This window comes from Propithecus coquereli, unplaced genomic scaffold (assembly GCF_000956105.1).
Source record: "Propithecus coquereli isolate 6110/MARCELLA unplaced genomic scaffold, Pcoq_1.0 Scaffold25, whole genome shotgun sequence".
NCBI lineage: Eukaryota > Metazoa > Chordata > Mammalia > Primates > Indriidae > Propithecus > Propithecus coquereli.
Window position 1 is genome coordinate 1,084,428 of NW_012148063.1, and position 22,964 is coordinate 1,107,391.

General features: G+C 35.4%; 1 protein-coding gene across 1 annotated transcript in view; it reads right to left on the reverse strand.

The window, feature by feature from the left end:
* The window catches only part of SYNE1 (spectrin repeat containing, nuclear envelope 1), a 534,160-nt gene that overhangs the window by 398,258 nt on the left and 112,938 nt on the right, over positions 1-22,964 (reverse strand). The window contains 8 exon segments of the mRNA XM_012646782.1: positions 2,682-2,846; positions 4,120-4,257; positions 6,566-6,669; positions 10,549-10,603; positions 14,207-14,316; positions 16,861-17,057; positions 19,462-19,640; positions 20,351-20,443. Of these exon segments, the coding sequence (XP_012502236.1) occupies positions 2,682-2,846; positions 4,120-4,257; positions 6,566-6,669; positions 10,549-10,603; positions 14,207-14,316; positions 16,861-17,057; positions 19,462-19,640; positions 20,351-20,443 (1,041 nt within the window).

Sequence of the window (22,964 nt, forward strand, 5' to 3'; positions counted from 1 at the left end):
ATTATTTCAAAATACCTAGAAGAGAGGACCTGAAATGTACCCAGCACATAGAAATAATAAATACTCAAGTGATAGATACCCCCAAAACCCTGACTTGATCATTACATGTTCCATGCGCGGAACAAAATTCCACATGTATCCCATAAATATGTACAAATATAAGGCATCAGGAAAAAAGTTCCTATCTCAATAAAAAGATCATTCTGAGATTCACCTTGAACCTGGCCTCTGCTCTTACCTACCTCTGTTTTTTTTCCTGTTGTCTATTGTATTCCTTGGCTTTCTTTAGTCCTTTCTGGTTTTTCAGTCTCAGAAAACCATCTTCTCTGACTCCTGCCCCCTGTCTCTCCCTGCCTCATTTCATTTCTGGTTTTCATGGCTTGGTTGCTCCACTTAGGCAGAGTGATCGTTCTAGCTGTACTCTTGGCTGGCACAGAATCTCGATCTCTCTCTCTCTCTCTCTCAAGGGAGCCAGAAGGGGTTATGAAATGTCTTTAATCATGCAGTCACTGAAACATACCAACAGTATGCACATTGTCAAACTTAAAACTCACTCCCATCAGAGACTGATGGCCGCCTATAGTGTGCCTTGAATTAGTATTTCTGTGAAATCTTAGAATTATCTAGTGAATAGCACAGTTGTATTGTAGGACATTTTCTCTACAGGGAAACATTTAAATCAAACTCAGGTGTATTACGTAAACATCTAACACGTGATGGTTCTCAAACCTCTAGATTAGAGGCACTACAAATGTCCAGACCTCGCCTGTCCCCTTCACCTGGTTCCCCGATGCTGATAACTGGCACATTCTAGTCCTGCAATGCATATTTGCTAAATTAACACATTTAACTCACAATTTGTATACATTCTACATTTTATTTAAAACTCTAAGGTGACTTGTTTTGTATCAAATATTCATACCAGTTAAAATAGTTTCAATTATTACAAATAATACATACAGAGAAATTATTGTATGTTACACATGCTTAATTAGTAATTTTTTGAAGAGATATTTGTATAATCCTGTTTTCACAGTTTTTCCTATTTTTGATATACTAGGAATCTCAAAATGGACACTGCCAGGTGTTTGTAGGCTTAGGAGAAGCCCTAACCCAGCTCAATCCCAGGAAAAGTCCTGTGACTTGATCTTGTATGAGCCTGAGCTCTGGCTCTCTTACAGCTTCCCCCACCTCCAGAGCGCTGAGGTACAGACTAGCAGGCCCAGATTTTCTGTGTGTGTGTTTGTACAGATGGAGAAGAACCAAAGTCATGCTCGCATCTGAGTAGCCAGATGAGGGGGAGTGTGTGTGTGTTTGTGTGTGCTGGTGGCAGCGGGCGGAGAGGGGATAAGAGATAATCTGCAAATCAAAGTGTCTGAAGGCACCGAGTCTAACTGAGGAGGGGCCAGGAGGAAATGGAGGCAGGACCCTGAGTGATGGTCTCCACTGTCAGACCTTGCTGTGTCTGTCTGGTTTGATGAGCTCGTCTGGGGTTGAGTCAGTTGAGCTGAAAGGGTTGGGAGCTTCAAGGTCGCGACATCTCTGAATCTCTACCTCTCTAGCTCCGAAAATAAGGTCCCAGAGTGGCGTGAAAAAAAATCTGTCATGAATTTGCTTTATGATTCAGTCTAGAATATATAGCAGTCCATTTCCTTGGGGCAATTAAAAATATAAATTTATCAATAATTTGGCAGAAAATATACATGAGCTATAATGGGTACACATGGCCATACAGAGTGGTGGACATTGGAAACTCAGAGGTAGGGAGGGTAGGAAGAGAGTGAGGGACAAAAAATTACCTATTGGGTACAATGTACACTGTTTAGGTGATGGGTACACTAAAAGCCCTGACCTCACCACTATACAATACATCCATGCAGCAAAAAACCACTTATATCTCCTAAATCTATTGACATAAAAATAAAATAAAATATAAGGGACTCAGTCATGTAAAATATACACACATATATATATGAGGTATAAATTACCCATGTATAGTCAGGAGTAGAAATCTATTTGCTTTCCACATACACAGTAAAACATCATCATGACACAGAAAATCGAGTACACAAAGTTAATGACACAAAATGCAGGATGGCGTTAATGTGATGTTAATAAAATATAGCATTTTAGTTAGGCCCATGCCATCACAAAACACAAAGAGGAAGTATATTTGAAGTTGCACTATATACCACTGACCATACATTAAGCTAAAAAATTCCAAAAGGACTAAGAGGTCATCAAAGCCTAATCCCACCACTTCTTAAAGCCACCATCCTCTCAACCCCTATAGAAAAGCACCAGGATGTAAGAACTTTTGCCCACCTTCTCTTGATAATGGAGGCAGGGATGAGTCTAGAGCACATATTATTGGTGGGATTATCTTTTAGAAAACAATGTATAGCAAAAGAAATAACAAAGCTAGCTGCAGATGAAAAAATGCCACAGATCTATTGGAAAATATCTCAGGAAATCAACTTGAGAACAGTTGAACTGGAACAATCATTAACAAGTACAAGGAAGGAAAATGCAAACTAGAAAACTTCAAGCAGGTGTGACATCTCTGAATCACGTAGGATGGATATTTGGGGAATCCGAGACAGCATAGGTTCCGACTAGGCCACCTCTCCAAACCATACTAGGACTGTCATGCTGGAAAGTTTTCCAAACAAAATTTTTACCTTGTGTTGCTCAAGCTTCCGTTGTATTGTGTTTGCCGTTTCCTCGTGGACCTGCTGAATGGTTATTTCCTCTCTCAGGGCCACCTCTGCCCTGTATAGCCAGGCACCGATGGTGCCCAGAGGTGCGGGAAGAGATTTATCAAGCTGTATATGCCAGTCAAAGAGCTGAAATTTAAAAAAGCAGGAAAATAGAAAAATTAAATATCTCTAACACAGAAGACAATTTCTAAAATTTCCCCAAATGATTTTAAAGCCTATATAAGGCTTTAAGTTGATGATTTTAGGCTAATTCAAAAATATCAAATAAGCAAATATCTCTGTTCTAAGTTTGATGCTTTGGGTCTTGGGAGAAAATTACAGTGACAAGCAAATTTTGATGAAACTCAAAATACATCGTAGACATGAAAGGGTATTATTGGAAGCTTAAGTAATTTTCTTCTTACGGGAATAGCATAAATCACCCACTGATTCTGAGTGTGGCTTTTGCTGAAAGGGAAGGAACCAAGTTTGCTGGCATACTCAAAGGATGCAATAGTTATGCACCCACGAGTGTGTATCCTGGTTGTCAAATGAGAATCTCATTAAAACCTTTCACAAAATCAGAACAAGTCCAGAAAAATTAGGGTGATCTAGAAAGTTCTGGACAAAGATGAGTTTTCAGGATTCTTTCTGTAATCCTATGATTTTGTAATCTTCTCTCCATTTCTTCCACTTTATCCAGTTCCCAAACACCATTTCCTGCCTTACTGACATGCTAGCTGTGGTGAGTTAATGTGCTCAGGAACTAACTTATTATTTGATGAAGTCAATGGTAAAAATGAGATTACCAAAAGACAGGACACATGGTAAGGTCAAGACAAATATTCCTATTAGTGGTGGAAGAGACCCAGGGGTTTGAAATCTTGATCTTTAAGCATGAAGAACATTAATATGAAAGATAATGAGCAGTTTCTTAAGATTCATGAATGACCAGATAAGAATTAATACTGAGTTATAGAACATAAAATTGTATGTCAATACAAGAAAATCTTTAACTGTTGATGGAACATGGTTTCAGAATATGAGAAGGTGTTGAGGCTCCATTCCTTGGAATCTTCTACAAGACAAGAGGGTCATCTCTTCTAAACAACCCAGAGTTAAGTTGGATAAGGTGAGAAGTCATCCACATAGTCTTTCAGGATTTCAATCTACCATCTAGTCAGTGCCTGATATCACAGGTAGGGTAGGGAAAGCAGGAAAATGGCTGTTAGACCAAGCTCTTCCAGTAACTTATAGGAAAACTTGACAAGAGTACAGAGGTTCTCCCATAGTTAAGCCTTTCCACCCTTACACAGAAGCAATAGGACCTGATACAATATCACCATGTAGAAAAAGATGATGAAAAATATTCTCAACTGAATGCATAAGCTCTAACGAAATTAATCATGAGAGAACTTACCCTGGAGGACACTCTGTCCCAGGACTGTTTTACCAATGCTTGGTCTAGTGACAATTTACCATCTCTGAGTAATGGTTGTATTAAATGTTCAATCTGTTTCCGTTTTATTTCATACTGAACTCTGAAGTGCTTAAATGACTAAAAGAGGAAAAACAGCAACAATATGGCAATGAGTCAAAAAAAGCAAAGGCAAAGGAAAGCACATTTCCTAAATAACAATTCTTTATATTTGGATAACACTCAATAAATGTTGTCGATAATAATAATGACAGTCATGATACTAATAGCAGCTGCCACTCATCAAGCCCTGACTGTGAGCTTGACCCTGTGCTAAGTGCTTTCTGCATATTATCCTTTCTGGCTCTCTCCACAACCCTACAACATAGACGTGCATTATTATCATGAAGCCCAGAAGCGACTTGGCAAGGACAAGTTATAGAGGCAGGACTAAAATCTAGGATTTCTCATTTCTAGATTAGTAATTTACATACCAGTATATGTTTGCCAAGAAATGACAGTAAACAGGAGTATAAATCTAGGCTAATAAACAAGATAGTTGCTTTACTTCAAAGTACCAAACAATTTACAAATAGAAATTACGTGTATCAAAGTAATGCTGAATTAATACCTAAATTTGTGTTTAAGTAAGCCTGTATTAAGAAGCTTACTGTAGGGGACCTCGTTTACATGATAACCTTTTGCTTTAATTTTATGGCATTAAAATATTATGTATGTCACAGCATGGTTAAAATAAATTTATAATATGCAGACTTAACAATAGCTTAACACTAACATGAAAAGTAGTTATTTTAAAGTTCTACATGTTACATTAAATTAACCCACCCTAAAATGTGACTCCAAGTCCACATATGAATTGAAAATACCATTAAAATGTGCAATTATGTTTCAGAACAGGAGAATGGCCTCACAGAATCTAGCAGGTAAAACATCTAAACGAATTTCAAAATTATAAACCAACATGTAAATTCACATGAAGAACACTGGGGGGAGATAGTGAATAAGAATTTTACTTCAAGTTTTATCTTCCTTTCCCTCTAATTTAACGGAATTTTTAAAATACAAAACGTAAAATCAATTTTTAATTGTATCCCATAGACTTCTCTGAATGGAAAAATTGGAAAATACAGCATTTATTGAAAGGTTGAAACAGATGTATATAATACAAAGATAAAAGAAAATTTTCCCTGTATTCAGATTTCATATAGTCTAATCCTGTTTTAGGAGACCAGTGATCACATTTGGCCTACAGGAGTGTTTCTGTTGTATACTTTTCTAATCCTTTTTTTACCTCTTATAAAATAGCATCTGCACAACAGGTAACTTTATAACTTGAAATTTAGTTTTTCATAATTTATGCTGAAACTAAAACTTACCAATGTACTAAATAAGTATATTCACTCTGTTCTTGCATTTCTGTTCTCAGTTTACTGGATTAATCATTTCTTAATGGAAATCATCCCAGAAAATTTTATTTCTGGGAGAAAAGATTAGATTGAGTTGCAAAGCAAGAGAGTACATGCATAATAAGCCCATATTTATTGCTTTGCCAAATTCAACAAATATAATATTGATATATCATCCATCTAAAATCAGGCATGTTTATAGATATGATTATATAAAATCACATACTAATGCCAGAGATGAATACTTTATTGTCTGCCATGCTGAAACTCTCATATCATTTTATGCCCCCCTTTTTTTCTGGTAGCACAAATGATTGAAATATGATGTAGAGTAGAGAATTCTATAGAATATACTACATTTAATTTTGCCACTAAAATGGAGTGATATTTGAAATAGGAGAAAAATGACAATGCTGCATAAAATATGTCACAACTTTTTAATGGGAAAAATCTGTTATAAGACTTTGTATCTTAGAAGTAGAAATCCAATTAATGACAGCATAATGAGCATGGGGAAAAATAAAAACAACACCGACCTCAACTTGAATTCAATAGTGTTGAACTAGGCAGGTCACAGTAGAAACTGGTCCTTTTAATGGACCCACACCAAATATTTGTGTTGCAATCCTTTACTAGATTTAGCTTATTTTGTAGTAATTTTCAATTTGACTCAAGACTTTTCTGTGTGTATGTGTGGATTTTTGTGTTGGATGACATCTATAAGACCACAAGTTCTATAAAAACAATGACTCCATGTTTGTGTTCTGGATCATCTAGAATGCTGTGTTCTGGAAAAGTGAAGAAACCCCAGAGCTCCATAGTGTGGACACAAGGCAATTTAAAACCATCTATTTAGATAGATATACAATTATTAAGTTCATGCAAACTTAATGCATATTATTTTTCTTTGAAGACTTTTCTCATTAATATAATTTTAAAGATTAAACATAGATTAAATGACATACATGAATCTCATTCATGAAAAGCTTTTGAAAAATCCAAAAACCTCTTCCATACATTACCTGATATTTATCCTGCAAATTTGATTCTGCCATCTGTGCTCTCGTCAAATCTCTCTCAAATTGTTCTATCCAAACTTTCGTTTCCTTTAAAATTAGCCTGTCTTCTCTCTGGAAACCAGGAGACATTGCAATTTTATTAGTAGCTGTGTATTTATTTAATTGCTGATTAATACTTGACCAATCCTAGAAGAGACTTAGTATTTAGTAAGTCCCAATTGTCTCTGAAAAATTTTCTTTCTTTTCACTCCCACCCCTTTAGGATAATAAGCAGCAAAAATTGACACTAGAAAAATATCTTAATTATTTTGTTGAATATTGAAATTATCTACCTCCATTTTTTCCCCCTCAAGTAACACTAATTTAATAAAGAAAATGTGCTCAAGAGGGAATGTCCTAAGTATACAAAAACGCAGAAAGAGCAATAGCTGGAGTGGAAACACAGGCCTGGGGATTGCTTCCTAACCCAACGCCACTGGTAACCCAGAGGACTGTTCTGGATGGGATTAGTTTGGACTGAATTCGAGGAGTCTGATTCACAGTAACATTGGATGACTTGTCTATATTATTATTTGAAATCATATTCAGAGTCATAAGCTCCATGTGGACAGAAAACACATTTATCTTGCTCAATGTGGTATTCCTAGGCCCTGGCAACAGGGCACCTATAAGAGATTTACCAAGTTATTTGCTGAATGAATGCATCGAGGCCACCACTTACATCTCAAAAATGAAAAATAAAATTGAGATTTTTATCTTTGTTTTCACACATAATAACAGGAGCCATTCTAGCATTGCTTTGATAAAAATATCCTATTTTTTCATCAAGATTTCATATCTTGTAAGAATGCCAAAGTAATCATAAACATATTTAACATGCTTTTTGTCACTTACAAATAGCTTTCAACCACCACATCTCACTTGCTGCTGGCAGTCCTGTGACACAGGTAAAATTACCGACCCTACTGGCAGGTGATGTGTCACAGTGGAAGGAGTGCTGTATATGAAGGCAGCCAAACTGGTTTCAAATTCAGGTTCTGCCATGCACTGGCTCTGTGAACTTGGTGTCTTTTTTTTTTTTTTTTTTTCACCTCTTTACTGTTGTACTATCACCTGAGGAATCATTGCACACCCTGTCCATGTTTTGGTGGGAATTAGAGGTAATCTATGTAACACACCTAGTACAAAGACTAGTACATGATGTTTACATAATCCATGGCTTCTCTCACTTTCTGGTCTTACAAAGGCAGTCTCTTCTGCCCAGACACTTATATCCCCATTTCCTTTGGATAATGCCATCTTCAGAGCTCAGCCCATGCACAACCTTCCCTAGGAAGCTTTTTCTGACCCAGAAGTCTGGGGGAAGGGGTCTCTCTTCTAGGCCAGTGGTTCTCAAACTCAATGTGCACTAGCATCACCTGGAGGGCTTGTGAAAACACAGATTGCTGGGCACCATCCCCAGATTTTTTGGCTCAGTAGATCTGGGGCAGAGCCTGAGAATTTGTATTTCTAAGTTTCCAGGTAAATCTGATGCTGCTGGTCTAAGGACCACATGTTGAGAACACTTCTTTATGATCCTATAACAGCTGAGCACTAATGTTTACCTAAATGCATTATATTGTATTTTTCCCCTTAACTGTCTCTTTTTTCCTCATTTTACAGTCAGAGCTCCGTATCCACAGATTCAACCAACCTCAGATCAAAAACAGCCAGAAAAAAACCAATAAAAATAATAATAAAAATACAAATTCAGAAATACAGCATAACAACCATTAAAGAGCATTTGCATTGCATTAGGTATTATAAATAATCCAGAGCTGATTAATGAATATGGGAAGATACATGTAGGTTATATGCAAATAAAGCCATTTCATATCAGGGACTTGAGCATATAAGGACTTTGGTGTCCATGGGGAGTCATGGAATAAATCCCCTGTGGATATTGAGGAACAACTGTACAAATGCCTTACATATCTTCCCATTTCCATTGCCTAACACAGTGTCTGGCACTCAGTATCACTCAGTAGATGACAGTGGATACGTGATACATTGGGAGCATAGTTAATAACAGAAAGGAATGGAGCTGGAGCCCAAGAGTGACAAGGTTCTGCTCTCCCCATGACGGCTCTCCTGAATAAGCAGGTGAACATAATCAAGACACATGCTTTATTCCTGGTTGATTTTCATGCCCAGACAAGCGCTGATACCACATTCTTAGGAGCTCAGAGGAAAAGGATGCTCTTGGTCCATCCATGGTACCAGGGGTCGATGTGACCTCTGTAAGGGGTGAGCGTGGGATTTCACCGTGCACCTCTGAGGACAGACTCCTCATCAACTTCTGCGTTTGAAAAGCCCTTGAGACTGTCCCGAAGAGGAGCTGTTTGTTAGCAAAAGTCACCTGAGAGAAAAGTACTATGTTCTTAAAATAACTTCATTAGAGTCTATTTAGTAATGGCTTTTTCCAGTGCTGGGAAAGTGTCAAGCAAATTACAATAAGGTGAGAAGGATGTAGCTATTTATACACTCGATTTTCTCCTTTCTAAGAGAAAAACAAAGGACAAAACAATATTTAGAGTCCCAGTATCCATTAGTCTTGTGGCTTTTCTACAGTTGTTAACTTTTAGATGCACTCAAAAGACATGGGGAGGCCAGGAGAGGTGGCTCACCCATGCAATCCCAGCACTCTGGGAGGCTGAAGCGGGAGGATTGCTTGAGGCCAGGAGTTGAAGGCCTGCCTGGGCAACATAGCGAGACTCCGCCTCTACGAAAAATTTTTAAACATTATCCTGGTGTGGTGGCAAGTGCCTATAGTCCCAGCTACTTGGGAGGCTGAGGTGGAAGGATCATTTGAGCCCAGGAGTTCGAGGCTGCAGTGAGCTATGATGGTGCTATTGCAATTCAGCCTGGGCAACAGAGTGAGACCCTGTCTCTTTAAAAGAAAAAAAAGACATGGGGATCTATTTGCTTATAGAAGACCACCTAAATTCCAGGCAGCTAAACTGTCAGATTCTTTTTACTTTTCTCTTTTACTTTCACTTTTATTTTCTCTTTCTCTTTCATTCACTGATGCGCAGGCACACAAACACACACACACACAAGCATATTCATATTTTTTGTACTGTGTTTATATATAAACACATGCTTCATGGACATGAAATAAAAAATAATTTACTATTTGACATGAAACTAGTTACTTCTGATTTCTTATTCCAATGTTGGCTTAAAGTCTATTGTATTGATAGATACTTAAACTCAGGCCCAGATAGAATATAAAGAAAGATGGAAAAGTTGAAGTACAGGATATGCGCTCGGTAACTTAGATGTGGGCAAGAATTCGCAACCACTCATTCCACAAATACATGTCATGAACTTTACTAAACCATGAGACCCAATATGGAGCAGAAGACACAAGAGGAAACTCATACTGACAAGCTAACTGAATACTTCCCTTGCTCAATGATTTCCTGCTTAATATTTTACAATATAAAAATAAATCTTCAACTTTGTTTTTATTTTCCAAGTCATATTTAAAGTAACCAAACATAGTTACTGCAAATCATTCTATTAGTGTTACAAGGATTATTAAAATAAATTAATTGATATCATTTCATAATTAAAGATTAGTGGGCTAATTAGGGATGGCGTAGGCTGCCACTAACATTTGATAACAAGTATGTATGTTATTTTTCTGTTAGAAAGGAATAGGAACTGACATGATGAAGGTGTTAAACGGGTATTTGCATACACAAAGAGTGCAATGCGCACCACCCGAAGGATGGACATATTTGAAACTCGGACTTGGGGGGGAGGGGGGCGGGGGGGCAAGGGCAACATACGTAACCTAAACATCTGTACCCCCATAATATGCTGAAATAATAATAAAAAAAGAAATGTTCACGTAAAGACAAAGACATGCAAAGAGATGGTTAACAAGCCACAGAATGTAAAACGTTTGAAAGAGGTCGCTAATTTGAGATTACTTAAACCTTACCTTAAATTTTGGATAGAATTTGCAAAAGATGGGAAACCTGGAAGTATTCCCTAACAGTATGAAAAGGTAATATATAGAAACCTAATATAAATCAGGGACAAAAATCATTAAGGAGACAAGAAGAGAATCAATGGAGAGGCCTCTGTCTATGGATAAATAGGTAATAATCTTAAGGGTATAATTACTTTAAAGACATTTTCATAACTTTTGAAAATATAAAAATGTCCAACTCCAATAAGACAACACAGTTATCTGGCAAACAATATTTTTATTTTAATTTAAAATAGTCATATGCAGCGACATACACATTTTGTAAATGTGTGTTAACATGTTAGAAGGAGAACTGAGTAAAAAAGAAGTGTAGGGACTCATTTTTTTTTCCTATAAATATATACAGCATACCTGTTTCTGTGTCCCAGTTTTAAGAATTAAAACTGTGCTGTGCTTCTGAGGGCAGCCAGTAATATTGGTTGCAGTAGAAGAATGGATGAGTGAAAAAAATAACTGAAAGTTTGATAGGTGAGTGAGATAAGCCAATAGATCTATGTTATTTATTTATGATTGGGTACTAATTATCCAAGGAATACCTTAAGACAAAAAATTTCTTCATCATTTTTTTTCTGGTTGAAGTAAAAAAGGCATGGCAATGTCTATTTCCAGTAAGAAAATTATATTTAAAATGGTATCCATAAAATATTTAATTTTAATAAAATTATAATGGTGATGTAGAAATCAAATACACAAAAATGAAAGCTGGGTAGATAGGTCCAGGCCAAGATTTTTAAAAATGAATTTAAGATATTTACTAAGAGCTGAGTAGACAAATATTGAGTATTTTGAGGTGATGGTGTCAGTCACCCTAATATGTAGCTCCTAAAATCTTAAATCTTCACCAGACAGAATTAGGTGATCATTAACTACATTAAACAAATATAAGTCCTATGACATACAAATGAATTTTTTAATTATTCAAAATTTTTAGTTTTAGATGTTTATGCCCTACATTTCGAATACCACAAGAAAAAAGGGCAAAGCTTCTAATACATTTTCCTCAAAAATAATTTTTGAGATAAGCCTGAAGATGTCATAAGTATCTTCTTTTCAGGAAAGGGATAGAAGGAATCTTTTAAAAAATGATCAGAATTTATTTTCTAGATAATTAAAGTAACCTCTTAGTAATAATGCCTCTTTAGTAAAGTGTGTTAATAAGCTTGTGTCATAAGTGTGTGTTTCACTTATGTGTACATATAGTAGTAACATTCCTCGGGTGTCAGGCAGGTGGGAGGGGGGAGTAGGGGATGGGTGTATTCACACCTCTGGGTGCGGTGCTCACCGTGTAGGGGATGGACATGCTTGAAGCTCTGACTCTGGTGGGGCAAATGCAATGTATGTAACCTAAGCATTGGTACCCCTGTAATATGCTGAAATAAACACACACACACACACACTCTCATACAAGAATACTATTCAGCCATAAAAAAATAAAATAAAAATAAAAGTGCAGAATCCCAGGGTCCACCCATCATTGGAATTGAATGGCAGGAAGAGGTATGAATCTGAATTTTAATTAAACTCCAAGGGGATTAAAAAAAAAAAAGAAGCGTTTGTGTTTCAAAGTTTTAAGGATTTTTTGCATTAAATTCCTGCTCATGAATATTAAGTAAAGCATCTCCTTTTGCTTTTTAGATGTTTCCAGCCACAGAGTTTACTAATCTGGAGAGATGATTAATGTCAGAGAAATTAAAATAGTAAAAACCAAGAAATGAGATCAGATATAAATTCAATTGAATAACATGAGGGCTTCAGATGAGAAAACCAGATGAAAATTTGGAAGGATTTTCTCTGTTCTGTATGGCATAAGTCTAACATGCCTTCTTACAGAGTTTCTTATTCAGACATTAACATTCATGTCCAATTATGTTGTCAAAACCCAATAAGCCCAAAATGACTCCAAAATACTTGCACATTTTATGCTTGCATTTGCACATGGAGTCTTTGCTTTAGCCATTTGTGGTGTTTCTCAGAAACATTTATTTTACTAACTCTAGATAAGTTACTCTGATGATCAATATTTGTGTCCGAATCCTGACAAGGAACAAAAGAGATTTCCTGAAATTATAGTTTTTAAGAAACTAACATAGTTCTATTAAATGCCAGATTAACTTCATCCAAGAGACCTAGGAAAGAACTGTTACCTTTGTTTTGCTTAATTCTTTTATGAAGCCACTGATTTCTAACTCTTGGCAAAAGAACTTTTCCTGCTTGAGAACTCTGAGTTATGCTCTTCTAACCTTTTCCTTCCCTAGGCTGTTTCTAAGTCTATTTAGAAAACACATTTTAACATGTTTGGTTTTCTTACTGCTCTTCATTGTGATCTCAACTGCTCTGAAAACTCCAGTTGAGACCTGAGTAATGAAGACAGAGTTTTTAACGTATCTTGAAAATTCCATTTATTATTTTCCCTGATCCCATTTGCCTTATAATTAAATTTCTTTTCAGGAGGAAAAGGGAAAGGAAAGGAAGAAGCACCTTATGATTATTGCTAAATTCAGCACTGAATCTTCCACCCCTCTATAATTAAAAAATACAATGCTACTTCCAAAATATTTAGAAAATGGTCATATGCATCGCTGTTAAAGACCAAGAAAGCGGGCACTCTGCTGTGCTGGCTAGAGTGTGAAATGGAACAAACTTTCTCCACGGGGATTTGAAAAACATGTTTAAAAGCATTAAAATTTTGTATGTTATTCCTAGAATTCTACTTCTACAAAAGAATCTTAGAACAACACCTTATTAAAGATTGTTCATAAAAGCACTGTTTATAATAGCAAAAAATTAGAAATTTTCAATAATTAAGATTGGGTAATAAATTATTGTATATACATATGATGACTTGCATAGTTCTCTATAATATTAATGAAAAAAGAAGATTATAAAATTATATGGACACTAAGATTCTATTTTGTTAAAATATTTTATGTCTATATATACATATAAAAATGTTGGGAACTAACACCACCATATTAATTGTTTTTCTAGGATAGGTTCTCTCTAGAAGTTCAAGTAAAGATAATTTTCCTTTTTCTTTTTTTTTTCTCAATTTTTAAATTTGTGACAATGAACATATGTCATTAGAGCAATATGAAAAATATAAATGTTATTTAAACTATTGAAAGGCTGAAAAATCTAACCATAGCAAATAATAAGAGCTTTTACGAATTGTGCCTTACTTCCGTAAGTTTGGTGGGAGTAGATATAATAAAATCCAAAAGTCAGAATTAGATTTCATCAGATAAAGCAGAAAAAGGGGACATAAGATCTAATCATGCAAATGACGTGACAGATACACGATTACTTCAATCCTCAACTTACTAAAATGCATTTCCCAACACTGCTATCTTTCCTCAATTTTAATTTATCAGCATCACATACCTTGCATTTACTATTAGCAATGCTCTCTCTGACGTATCCAATATACAAACCAGAAAAACTTTTTCCTCTAATCACCTCCCCCTTTGGTAGTATCTATTTTTTATCCAGTTGATCTCGTATTAAAATACATTCCAGTTTAATGTTTTGGAAACACTACACTTAAAAATCCGAGTCACTATCACTGCGTTCACTATCAATGCTTGCAGAAAACAAGTACCTACCTCGTTCTCTTGCCCATCAGTGCCTGTGTTGTGGATGTCAGGATAATGTTTCAGAAACTGGGCTACATAGGTCATAATAGACTTCTCATCTGGTTTATCCACATCGACATCTGGAAAAAACCAAAGCCAAATGTGAATAAATTAATCAGCATTCAATAATACAAGCTTCGAAATCTAGCAATTGTACCAAAAACCACCGTCCAAAATGTAGAATGAAAATAGAATTACTATTTAAAATTTTGAGGGGAAGGGAAATCAATTTAGTGTGGATGATATGTGGTGGAAATTTTATGACTCAGATGGCACATTTTAACCGGGCATGGTGGCATCCGCCTGTAGTACTAGCTACTCGGGGAGGCTGAGGTGGGAGGGTTGCTTGAGCCCAAGAGTTTGAGGTTAGAGTGAGCTACGATTGGTCCATTGCACTCCATCCTTGGTGACAGAGAGAGACCCTGTCTCTAATAAAATAAAAAAGAAAGACCACACATTTTAACAAAGAGCTTTTAGGAAAGTAGTATATGTTTCATTTAAATAATCACAACATTAATTAATTAGAAATCAGAGTACTGTATAGTTACTCAGAACTTCTATGCAGTTAACAAAGTACAAATAATATGTGCATTTTAGAATTGGGGTGAGTGTGTAGTACGAAAATGCTTACAGATGTGATGCTGAATGATAGCCTCATATACGATTATATATATGACCAAATATAGATAAGCTCCCCCCATCACCATCACAAATTTTGCTTTAGAAGAAAGGGAGATGCCTTATATTCAATTTCTTAGATGGCCTCTTCACTGTGGGACATTATCCCTAAATCACTGTACTTTGAACTGTCAAGTACTCTTAGAGGGAGACACAGCCTGAGATCTCAATCATTGCGATTTTGAAGCTTACAGATATTTACAGAATAAAATTGGTAAAAATCAGGCAAGTAAATTTATACAGATTTAGTAATTATATATGGGGGTAAGACTGCATAAATAAAGTGTGGAATGCTATAAACGAGTCTTTAAAATAACCATTTTAAAGGCAACGAAAAATGATAACATTTTGCGGAGCAATGGATAGAGCCAAAAGGAAAAGCAAAACAAATCACCACAAAGTATAAAATTAATCTAATATTTTGTAAAAGTTTCTTTTAATTTGAGATATAATTTCTAGAGACTTTCAATGTAAGATTTTAAAGGTGTTGTAACTCACACAACTTAAAAGGAAACAAAGATAAAGTATTCTGAAATTTGTTAGATGACTGACAGGTGATTTTAGACATGACAAGATTACTGATGTTGAAGATGCAGGTGAACAATGAGTAAAACTGTCTCAGGAAATGCGAAGAAAGAAAAGCAACATTTAACACATGAGTTAGCATAGTATGTGCTGTTACTGAATGGCATACGTCTAACTAAATCATACAATAATTATTATCATAGCTATTGGTCTTATTTAATCTGTATCCCTAAAAGTTTATTCATTCAAGTTGGCTAAAGAAATTTTGAAGGGGAAGTTCTCACTAGGAAAACAGAGGATCGCCTTATATCTGAGACAGACTCATATTTGGGCAACCTCAATTTCTGATCATCAAAGAAAATATTAAGATATTTTAGTCTAGTGGATATGAAAAAATCATTTATACTCCCCTTTCATCTCACTCCAGAAAAAATTTCAGCTCTGTTACATCCTCTGAAATTGATGGCTTGGGTATGTGTGCAGTTTTTCCCTTTTTTTTCCCCCCAGAAACAAGGTGGAAAGTCCTTGGCTATCCTAGTGAAAGTAGGAGGCCCAAAGCAGAATCCTAATGTGGCAAGAGATCTCATAGGGCCCCAGAGTAAACCCAACCAGGTCTCTGTAACTTACTCTTGGAAACACAAGTGTATCCCATTCATTTTAGAGCTAGAAAATTCATTCTGAATTCCCATCTATAAAAATAATTTTCATTATTTAAAAATAATAATCATGAAGATAGAGAGTAGATTGGTGGTAACCAGAGGCCAGGAAGGTTGAGGGGTGGTGGATAATTTGCTTTCACTGTATATTTACATTTCTGCATTTATTAATAGAAATTTCCATAATTGCCAACCTAAATAAGAAATTATCAGTGACATTTGGAAAATTCACTTTGATACTTTTATTTCAACAAAACAAGCAACTTAGTAGTTTATTAAAATTTATCGAAGGCATCACAATTGTCTTTTGAAGGCTTGAAGGAGTTAACTCCATTTCCAGAAAGTCTTAAAATTTACAACCTTACCAAAAATATGCCAAACAATTGAAATGACAAATATTAGTCAATCATTTGTGTAGTTTTCTGATTGACACCAAAACACTGGATGGCTATGAATATTTCTAAGCATCTAATGACCAATATTTTAAAGATATAATCTTAGATTACTTATAATCTATTTCTCCCAGATTCTTTGGAGTTACAGACATAGAGTAATTCTTCTATCCTGTCACATCTCCACACCCTGTGCACACACTTCCAAAACTTCCATTCCACCTTGAGTATATTGAGTAAGTCCAGTTCACCTGGCTGATACTGTTTGGAGCAATGGAGTCATATTTTATTCCTGACTATGGAAGTCATGTGTAATTTCTGGGTATAAGACATGCAGATGCACTGTGTTGTGCTGTACCATTATCCAGCCTACCTTGGGGATCTAGCAGTCTTGGGATCCCCAGTTCTGTTTCGGCAATGGTGAAAGCATCCTCCAAATTTTCTCTGTTAGATCTGTCTTTCACTTTCTCCAAGTCCACTAGTTCAGGTCGAATGGCATGGATGACTGAATGAAAGGCAACCCCACTTCTCCAGCTCCTCCCAAAGTCTTTCACTTCTATTCCAGTGTGCCTTAGTGTGATAAAAACATAAAATAACGTCACATTCTGAAAGCATACAAGCCTTTTCTCCAAGACCTTATGCAAAATCCAATGCTTTTCATCGATGATGTGCAATTAGCGATATCGGTTCATTGTTTTTGAGAAAAATTAAGCAAACTGAAAATCTTAGAGGGTAACATGATAAGATGTAGAAATTCTTGTTCCATATTTAGACTTTTCTGTTAGATTTTTCCGTTAAGAAAGTCAATGTAAAGCACCTTTATACACTTATTTTTTAAAGGAAAAAAACCTAGAGAAAAAATATCTGAAAAAATTTTAAAAAAGGAAAATTATAAAAACACCAAAAATGATGACAATAAATAAATAATTATCTTTTAAAGAAAGATCTAACACATTTCTAATGCTAAGCAGCACTGTGTTGTACAGGAACAGGCTATAACAGACTAAGATAATGTGGCTGAATTATATCAAATGCGTTAGAATGTACAAATGCAAAGGTATGTGATTATATGTTTAAGGTGTCCACAAGGGATCTTATACTTAATAATTTTAGGAACAATGTTATTCATATACTGAATTGGATACAGATTTTAAAGTCTTTTACATATGTCAGATAAAAAGTTGCTTAAAAAACGCATACTGGGATAATATAAAAAGCAGCTTTTAGAAAAAATTATGAACAGGTTGATAGCGTAATATAATCATGTGTTTATTACAGAATTTTCACAGCTTGGGATAGTCATCTCTCCAAACTTCTACAATTTATGCAGCTACAAAAGAAACAGATCTTACTGATGTGTTGGTAGGTGGAGGACCCTCAAGTCCATGATTCTGGACATTTACACAAATAAGGAAAATCAAATTTCCACTACTGTTTACAATACACAATTTGCAGGAATGACTTTGAGCTGTGATCACACTCTTGTATGTCTTTGACACCCAAAACAGCATGCGTAAAACTAAATTAAATGCAGGATAACTCCAACAGCATTAGATTTGAGTTTACTACATTATTAAATGAAAGTTACTATATTGTTAAAGAAAATCAATTTATTTTTGGTTAATTTAATGCTGCCTGGAGCAATGGGCAGCAGAATATCACACTGACATTATTACAAAGTTTAACCACAAGAGTATCACAATAAATGTTAGCACGTGGTTACCAGTCTTCTTGTACCTAACACATTTCTTCTTCCTGCCCAGTTAAGTTGCTGTAGAGATTAGTAATGCCCATTGTACTGTTTGATTATAGACCCAATCAAACAGTGTACTAGCAATGTGGGAAGGGCTTTTATTTAATTTCTACTACAGATTCTAAAGAGCCACAAAGCTTTATTTTCAGAAATATTTTTGACTATAACTTGAATCATAAAAACATACCCCTAACTAGACCTTACTTTGAAAGCTAAACAAAACTACACAAATTAGTAACACTAATTACATCTTTTCTATGTTTATCTTTTTCTCTTTTTATTTTTGCTCTTCAAACACTTTAAAAATAGAGTTCCCTATGTTTAGTGCTTCAATATTTCATAATGGTTAGTACTTGTTTACAGCTATTTTCCAGAAGTAGAAAATCAAATTCAGATTAGATTTGGGCATGCAAAACAAGATAGAAAGTGAGTTAATTTTAAATGTTTAGGAAAATCAAACAGAAGCACAATTTCTTTGTACAGGGACTAGCCCCTGACCACAACGGATCACAGAATATTAGTATGATTAATTGAAAGCTCTATAGGAATTGCTATGAGAAAAAACATTTTGAGAGTAGTAATTTTCTATCCATTATTATCACATAAATATATACACATGTAAATTTATTATGCCTAGAAGAAAACTGAAAACTAGAAGCAAATGCTCAGTTCGTAAAGCTAGAGTTGAGAAAGGAATTTACATTCTCGATAAAAGATAAGACCAAAGGAAAACAATTTAAAAATAAAATTGCTAGAAAGTTTCAGGAAATTAAAGTAAATGTAATTTTTTTTAGAATGTGGATGTTAGCTGACAACGTTATTAAATAGAACTCAATAGTCTTATGAAGAGATAATCAAGTTTAAACCTCTAATTTATTTGTGTAGAGATTATTTAATCTCTACAGAAATTATAAACAATGACCCGAATAGAATCAGCTCTCATGCTACTAAGCCAAGTGTAGGATTAATCAACTTAATTAATCAAGCCCAGTCACATGAATGAAGAAGAAATTGATATAATTACAGCATTTCCTAGAATATTAGTGGTGATTCATATTTATATTTTATTTTAAGGAAAGAGTGAAACAAGGGCTGAAGCCAAGACTGAATGGCTTCAAATATGTCTTCAAATTTTGCAATTATTAAAAGGTGCAATCAGCAACAAATTGATATCTCAAATTATTTAAGGGTTTCAAATTTAGAGAAACTCTAGGTACTTACTTGCCTGCCGTGTACTGAACCCATTTTAATAAAGCCTTCTTAGCATTTCCCTGGATCTTGGTGGCCACCTTCCGTTTACTTGGTGGGCTGGCAGTCTCAGAGCTCGCTATGCTGTCCACGGAGGATGCACTGCCAGACAAAGACTGGAGCTGGGGCAGGTTGCTGGTCAGCTCTTCAATCTGTTTGTGAATTCACAGCCAGCAAAAATATAAGAATAATCTTTGTTCTTCCTTCATTGGATATTGCCAACTATAAATGTTAACACCCTTAAGACTCCTGACAAAATGTAAGCTCTTAAAGGGCATGGTTGATGTCTTAGCCCTCTTCGTACTTCCCACTGCCCCTCTAGCTGCATCTTACACACAGTAATAAACACTGGTCAAATACATGAACGAATTAATAAAATAAAACCTAATGATTAGAACAATTATTCTAGATGGCATGGAAAGTTCATTTTCCCCTTTGTGTTTAATAGGAGCTTAGAACTACTCCCTTCCAGAGACAAAGAAAATTTTCTTGAGTTCCTTCTACATCTACGGGGTATCTCCATACAAAGGAAAAATTTTGTAATATTTTGTAAATAAAGGTACAATTAGCTATAATTTCCCATTTTTCCTATGTATGGTGACTTTTGGGACATCCTGTATATTTTCAGATTGGGTGCCTCGGCTGGAGTTCTTTGGGGTGAGAGGTGCCATGTACAACATCTTTGCAGGGGAAAAGTGGAAATTTTCCTGCTACCAAAAAAATGATGTATGTGTGAAAGTCTCATGTCTGCTAAGTTGAGGATAAACCCCAAAGATGTGGCAAATGAAGACTTTATTGAAATGTCTACCACTCTCTCCCTCCATGACATTATATCAATTAAAAAGGAACCGCAGCACAATACCTGGAAATATAGAATAATGGTCCACATCAATCCAAGGACTATTGAGGGTCGGCCATCAGCTATATCAGTGGAGTTAATGTTGACTAATTTAATCTGTGTAAAAAGAAAAACTGTACTAGTAATGTACTAGAATATTATAACCAATTTAACTATGCAATAATTAGGACTTTATTAGACATCAGTAAGATCTGGTCATGCCTACACAGTGGCACACAGGAGTAAGTAGGGTGAGCCATAAATACAAACAAGCACATGGTTTCAGTAAAAAGTTCAAGGGCATTTGTTAGGTGCACAAAATAAAAACAACTATAAAATATATTCCAGAAATTTCTTTTGTTTAAAGTTGAAAAAATATAACACCATGCAGGGAATTATCAATTAAAATGCCAAACAAACAAACAAAAAGGTTATTCTTTATATTTAAAGGCTGACTGGAACTTAAAAGAAACCGTGATGAATAGTTTAAGAAGATGCACTTACTTTGAAGTTTGCTACCAAATAGCATGAAACTTATGTTCTCTTTTACCTATAAAAATCAGGAGTTAAGAATTCTAAAATGTGTACTAACCGGTGATCCTCTGTACATGGACTGACATGAAAAACAAAGGGAGAAGATGATATACACACATACATATTCTCTCAAAATCGGCATTATTTGTTCAAAGGGAATAAAAATGTAAGGGAGTAAATTCAGCACATGACTTTGGAAATACATTATAAAGGAAAACAAAGGAAAGCCAAGAAACAGTAAAACAGAGACTATTAGCATTCAGTTCCCTACTATTGGCTGATGATTACTGTAAAACCTTCAGGACAGGTGTCAATCTTTGTACGATTGTCCCCAGTTGTTCATTTCGATGTGTTCCTAACCATTAGAAAGTTACTTGCTAAGTCCCAACAAAATGAACTTATATGGTAAGTCGCTCTCAGTCAATCTCTATATCCCACAATCAACAACTGCTCAGCATCCCTTTCATAATTCCTGAACAAATTTAAAAACACAATGATGTACTCCTCAGACTTCTAGCTCAATGATTCTCAGCCAAGATTTCATGAAGTGTTATTAACAATAAAGGTCAGAAGTTTGTACATGTTTTACTTAAAAAATGTTATCACATGCAAAATCATCCCATAAGTACTCTTGAATAAATAGTTTAAATTGACTAGTTTTCCATCATGGAGCAGAGTAAAAGCTGCCACAAAAATCACTAGAAATCATTTGAGGTTTGCCCATGCGATTTTTGTCTCACCAGTGAAGTTTATTCATCAGGTTCAATGACAGAAAAAAAAAATTGAGAACTGCTATAGACTGTATGTTTACTTTTTTTAAACCTGGTAGTGTAAGACATTTAATACATATTTGTGGAAAGTAAAGGATTCCAAATTTCTTTAACTTTTTATGACAGAAGCTACTACAATTTCTTTAACCAATCACTTTGACTGCTCTGTTTTGCAACTTCTCCAGAATTTTCTCTGTATCCATTTTAACATCTGTACACCACGAATTTCTATGATATGCTAATAACCATAAGATTAACATATTCCATAGAGGACAGATTATTTCCTTTTCTTTGCATATCATTTTTTAAAATTCTGTTGAGTATAACTTGACTTCTTACCCCAACCCAGTGAAAATTGTACTACATTGTTAACATGTTCGACTTATAGAACCCAAAGATCTTTTGCCTAATTTGTGAAGAAAAACGTTTTTCATAATTACTTTCTGTTCTAAAAATTGTGTTTCACAATGGGGTTATGGAGCACAATTTCATTTGTTTGTTTAACTATCCATCTCTTACAAAATCCAATCGAACTTGCAGTAAATTCTCAATCACCTAGAAGGGTAGGATGCACAACAGAGAGACATCCAAAGAGAATGAACAATGTCCAGAAGGCAGAAAAAGGATGGGATCATATTGATGGGTAAAACGAGGGCAGAAATCTGTTGAACAAGTGGTTCTCAAAGTGTGATCCCCGGAGCAGCAGCAAACACATCACCTGGGAACTAATTGTTAAAAATGTAGAATCTGAGACTTCACCTCAGACCCAGTGAACCAGAAACTAAGGTAGTGAAGTCTTGGAATATTTAACAGTTTCAGGTAATTCTGATGCACATTAGTGTTTGAGTATCCTGGAATAGACAAGTGCATTTGGCCCATGTAATCTAGAGAAGTTTGATTTTGTAACATAGAGGCTTTTATGGACTGAGTTGTGATTTGTGTCCCTCCAAAATTCATGTTGAAGCCCTAACTCCCAATGTGACTATATTTGGAGAATGGACCTTGTATGAGGTAATTAAGGTTAAATGAGGTCATAAGGGTAGGGCCCTTGTCTGATAAGACTAGTATCCTTATAAGAAGAGAAAGAGACACCAAAGATTGATCTCTTTCTCCTCTGTGCAGAGAGGAAATGCCACGTGAGGACACAGAGAGAGGGAGGCTGTCTACAAGCCAGGAAGAGAGGCCTCCCTAGAAAATGATCCTGATAGCACCTTGATCTTGAACTTCTTTCCTACAGAACTGTGAGAAAATAAATTTCTGTTGATTAAGCCACCCAGTCTGTGGTAATTTGTTATGGCAGCCCAAGCAGACACGTATAAAGGCCCACAGATGTC